General features: G+C 35.4%; 1 protein-coding gene across 1 annotated transcript; it reads left to right on the top strand.

Moving 5' to 3' along the window:
• The first annotated feature begins 3,443 nt into the window (after positions 1-3,443).
• Positions 3,444-4,875, top strand: LOC127129736 (uncharacterized). The gene is made up of 5 exons (XM_051058866.1): positions 3,444-3,589; positions 3,655-3,793; positions 3,880-4,070; positions 4,158-4,262; positions 4,386-4,875. The coding sequence occupies exons 1-5, from the start codon at positions 3,444-3,446 to the stop codon at positions 4,873-4,875; spliced, it is 1,071 nt and encodes a 356-aa protein (XP_050914823.1).
• The last annotated feature ends 535 nt before the right edge of the window (positions 4,876-5,410 follow it).

The raw sequence follows: 5,410 nt of genomic DNA, 5'->3' as shown, positions 1-5,410 counted from the left end.
AGTGTTAACCTGTTAACGCATTTGGTTAACCTGTTAACGCAAGACAGAATACAAATTTCTAACAGATTTTCAATAGTGTTAACCGGTTAACGTAAAAACAGAATGATATTCCTGCGTTAACACAAAACAGAATGCAGAATTTTCTGCGTTTTTCATCGTTGGAGGACTTTCGGACCTCCGATTTCGATTTCGTAAAAAGCCAAACGTTCAGAAAATTATAACTCATACAATACTCTCATTATATAAGGTTAGTTTTAACACAATCAATCACCACAAATCAAGAATACTTATCAAAATTGTTAGGTTTTAGGGAATTCAACGTAAACATGTTTTTACCCATTGACCCAATCATACTAACCCATAATAATAAGGATTCCCCCCTTACCTCTTCAATTTTTTGGAAACCTTAGCTTCTCTCTTGTTCTTCCCCTCTTCTCCTTATTTTTCCTCTTTTCTTTCTCTATTGCCTTCAATGATCAAATGAATCCTAATTCTCACTCTCATACCTCTTATTTATAGTATTATATTTGGGCTTAAAGAGTGATATCTCTACTTTAATTAATAGGCCCAATAAGACCTAATATTTAAATATCTCTGATTAGTTCAATTAAATTAAACTAATTCAATATGCACATCAAGCTAATTAATTCCATTATTCAATTATATCTCATATCAACTAAATAATCAATTAACACACCAAATTAATTAATATAATCAATTATTATACTACCTAACAACCAATTAATTAATTAACACTCCAAATAAATAAAATGAAACATAGTAATAATAATATAAGAAATAATTACTAAAATTGGATTGTTACACATTGCCTCTCAAACTAATGACACACGAGTTGTGATAAAAATTTCAAAAAAAATATTTTTTAAGGTTTGGGGTTACTAGGCTAGTAATAAGCGATGGGGGTTTCACTTTATTACTAGACAGTTTGAGAATTTGCTCAAAAAGTATGGGGTGCGCCACAAAGTTGCCACACCATATCATTCCCAAACTAGTGAAAAAGTCGAGGTCTCTAATAGAGATATAAAATCCATTTTTAGAAAAGACGGTATCCCTCTCTAGGAAAGATTGGTCCTCTAAACTTGAAAGTACACTTTGGGAATGCCAAACTGCTTATAAACTCCCATATGCATGACCTCTTTTAGACTAGTTTATGGGAATCCAGTCACTTGCCTATTGAGTTAGAGAATAGAGCTTATTGGGCCATTAAGGCCCTCAACTTAGACTACCAGGCAGCAGGAGAAAAGAGAAAGTTACAGTTAATTCAGTTGGAAGAGATACGATGTCGTACCTCAAAAAATACAATCCTTCGCGAAGGCGTATCTCATGCTCGTGGAAAAAATGTCTGAACTGAGTCGCCACTAAACATTATTTATTCCAATGAAGGAATAGGAAAATATCGATAAAACCTTTGGAAAAGAACATGGTCTTCGCAATCATGTTAGCTTGTTATTTGTTTTCTTCAAATTATTAAAAGATAAAAGAGAAAAAAAAGGGGTCGTAAAATGTTTTTTATCGACGTGTGTAACGCCCCGATTTTATTTAAATTATTTTTCAGCACTTTAATCTTGTGATAGTTGTTGTTGTGTTGTGTTGATTGATATTTTGATGTGTTGTGTATCCTTGTTGTGGGGGAGTTGTCTTAGAAATTAAGGTGTTGGGGAGTGTGTGAGCAAAAGTGTAGAAAGTATGGTGTGGTGAGTAAAGCTAATTATCATATTAGTTATTATTTAATTAATTAATTAATATTATATGAATATTAATTTAATTATTTAATTTGAGTGGATTATTACTATTATTACTATTATTATTATTATTGTTGTTGTTATTATTACTATTATTATTAAGAAATTAGTGATAATATAATAAATTAATAGAATAATAAGAATTATAAGGAAATAGAAAAAGGGATTTGGGATAGAAACTCAGTAACGTATCTTTTGGGAGAAAAGAGGAGAAGCAGAAAAAGAGAGAAGAAGAAGTTATGACTCAAGGGAAGATTCACCATTGTTGAAGGCTAAATGATCGATTGCAAGGAACTCTAAGGTAAGGGTGAGGTTCTGATTATCTAAGGGTTAACATGATAATGGTGGATAGATTATGCCATGTAGGTTTTGTGTTTTCTTCTCTATGTTTAATTGTGTGATATTGATAATTGTTGAATTGGGTGAATGGTGAATTGTTACTGTTAGAGTCGTGAAATTCAATTGGATTGTTGGTTGTTAATGTTGTATGAATTGATGTTGTCTCGGGTCAGAGTCGGAACAAAGTTATGAATGTTTTCAGGGTAAATAAGTTGGGGTTTTGAACTTTGGAAAATTGATTTTTAGGTTAAAATATGGTATAAAAGATTTGGGAGAAAATGGGGTTTTGGAATGAATTTTGGATGATTTTTGTTTTGAAAAAGTTGTAGAAAAATGATTCTATAATAGTGTAATCGGTTAACAGAATTGGAGTAACCGGTTACACGACTTAAAAACAGCGTTTCTGGGCAAAAATGAAGGGTTGTAACCGGTTACTAGTTTTTGAGTAATCGGTTACCCTGTGAAATAGAAGCCACGCAGGGACGGGAATAAGGGGTGTAACCGATTACCAGTTTTTGGGCAACCTGTTACCATGCGTGTATTGGCAGTGGGTTTCACTACTAGAGGTAGTGTAACCGGTTACTGGTTTTGAGGTAACCGGTTACACTAGAAGCAATTTCTTAAAAACTTTAAAAATTCATAACTGTTGTTCTGAGTGTCCGATTTGAGTGTCCTTCGAATCGTCGAAAGGCTGAGAGTGTGAATTGTCATTTAAAATTGGTTTCAGTACCTGAAATTGAATATTTTTCTGAGTGATGGTGTTGATATGCATTGTACTGTTTATGCGGTGGCATGACATAACCTTAAATGCATTGTTGTTGCTTATTCTGTTATATGTTGATGTTGTTGAGTTGTACAATATGTGTTTGATGCATGATGGCCAGTATTGGCGATGTATTTTGACTATGAAGGTGATTCTTTGTGCATGATGTTGTTGTTGCATGTATTGTATGTTGCATGCATTCATGTTATTGGATAAATGGTCAGTTGTTGGTGAGCCTCAAATCCCATTGTGTGGATTTGGCCGGTAGCTGGTTTTAGAGGTGATGGTAACAGATTGATGACTTTGATCCTAGGAGGTGAGGATCGAAGTGGTGAACTTGAGTGTTCACGTATTGGTACCACATGCATTGAGTCGATTTGTTGAGTGTCATTACATTGTACATTGGTTGCACATGTTACTATGTTGGATGGTTGATTATGTTGTTGTTATGTTGGATGGTTGTTATGTGATGTTATGTCTGAATAGCCATTATGTGGATTATATGGAATTGTATTATGGAATGGGTGATGTGCATGTGATAGTCAAATGCTTACTTATTATCATACTTTTATATAATTATGATATCTCACACTACTTTCAAGGGTAGGTACGATCCTGATGGAGCACGGACTTGGCTCAGGGAGATTGAGAGGATTTTCAGAGTGATGGATTGCTCTGAAGCACAGAAGGTGCAGTTTGATATGCATATGTTAACTGATGATTGGTAGATCAACACTCTCAGGTGTTGGATGTTGAAGCTGAAGTTGTAACTTGGGTTGTGTTCTACAGGGAATTTATGAGAAAGTACTTTCCCGAAGATGTTCGTGGGAAGAAGAAGATTGAGTTTCTGGAGATGAAGCAGGGTACTTGTCGGTTACTGAGTATGCTTCCAGATTTGTGGAACTTGCTAAGTTCTACCCTCATTAGAGTGAGGCAACTGTTGAATTCTCGAAGTGTGTTAAACTCGAGAATGGTTTGCATCTTGAGATTAAGCAGGCTATTGGATACCAACAGATCAGGAGGTTTCTAGAGTTCGCGAACAACTGTAGAATTTATGAGGATGATAGTAAGGCTCAGTCGGCTCACTACAAGGCGTTGAGCGAGAGAAGAGGAAAGCAGAATTTGAACCATGGGAAGCCATATAGTGCTCTAACTGATAAAGGTAAACATAGAGTTATTGATAGTAAGAGGCCCAAGTGGGGAAGGTGCTCCTACTTCTCTTAAGTTTTATAGTGCGGTTAGTTTGGTCATCGTGTCAGTGAATGCAAGAGTGATGTGAATAAGTGTTATAGGTGTGGAAAGTCAGGACATATGGTTGCTGATTGCAAAAAGAACATTGTGACTTGCTACAACTATGGTAAACCAAGACATATCAACACTCATTGCCTGAAGCCTAAGTAAGCTTCAACTAGAGGAAAGGTGTTCGCTCTGAAGGGAATCCAGACTTCTAATGATGACAGGCTGATCAGAGGTATATCTTATATTAATAATACGCTTTTGATTGCTATTGTCGATATTAGTACTACTCATTCTTTTATTGTTGTTGACTGTGTGAAAAGGCTAAGCCTTGTTGTGTATTCTATGAGTGGAGAAATGGTTATCGAAACTCCTGCTAAAGGTTCAGTGACTACTACTTTAGTTTGTTTGAATTGTCATATGTTAATCTTTGATAAATATTTTAGTGTTGATCTTATCTACTTTCCATTAGAGAATCTTGATGTTATCTTGGGGATGAACCGGTTGGAGTCCAATCATGTTTATATCAATTGTTATAACAAGTCTGTGTGGTTTCTTACCCCTGGTGAAGAGGAAGAAGTTAGTTTCTTGTCTACTAAGGAGTTGCATTATGAGAACAGTTTCATAGAGCTGAAGAAAAGGTTGACTACAACTTCGGTTTTGATTTTACCTGAATCGAATGAATCGTTTGTGGTGTATTGTGATACATCCTTGATGGGTTTAGGTGGTGTGCTAATGCAAGATGGCAAGGTTGTGGCTTATGCTTCACGATAGTTAAGGATTCATGAGAGAAACTATCCTACTCATGATTTGGAGTTGGATGTGGTGGTGTTCGTGTTGAAAATTTGGAGGCATTATCTCTATGGTTCCATATTTGAAGTGTTTAGTGATCATAAGAGTTTGAGATACTTGTTTGATCAGAAGGAATTGAATATGAGACATCGCAGATGGTTAGAATTCTTAAAGGATTATAACTTTGGCTTGAATTATCATCCCAGTAAGGTGAATGTCGTGGTTGATGCTTTAAGTCAGAAGTCTTTGCATATGTCTGCTATGATGGTTAGAGAGTTGGAAATGATTGAACAGTTCAGAGACATGAGTTTGGTCTGTGAGCCGACATCGTAGAGTGTGATGTTGGGTATACTGAAGATCAACAATGATTTCCTTAATAATATTAAAGAGAGTCAGAAGTTGGATGTGAAGTTGGTGGACTTTATGGTTGGAAGTAATCAGACTGAAAGTAATGATTTCAAAGTAGATGAACAAGGTGTGTTGAGGTTTAGATACAAAATTTGTATTCTTGACGAAG

This window comes from Lathyrus oleraceus, chromosome 3, assembly GCF_024323335.1.
Source record: "Lathyrus oleraceus cultivar Zhongwan6 chromosome 3, CAAS_Psat_ZW6_1.0, whole genome shotgun sequence".
Classification (NCBI taxonomy): Eukaryota; Viridiplantae; Streptophyta; class Magnoliopsida; order Fabales; family Fabaceae; genus Lathyrus; species Lathyrus oleraceus.
Note: the sequence above shows the minus strand (reverse complement) of the source record. Positions and strands in the feature narration are given on the sequence as shown.

Excerpts from the sequence above, each read along its gene's own strand:
- LOC127129736 (XM_051058866.1), top strand. The coding sequence starts at position 3,444 with ATGATATCTCACACTACTTTCAAGGGTAGGTACGATCCTGATGGAGCA. Across the intron at positions 3,794-3,879 it reads TAAGTTCTACCCTCATTAGA|ATCAGGAGGTTTCTAGAGTT; the intron begins GTGAGGCAACTG and ends GGATACCAACAG. Across the intron at positions 4,263-4,385 it reads ACTCATTGCCTGAAGCCTAA|TACTACTCATTCTTTTATTG; the intron begins GTAAGCTTCAAC and ends TGTCGATATTAG.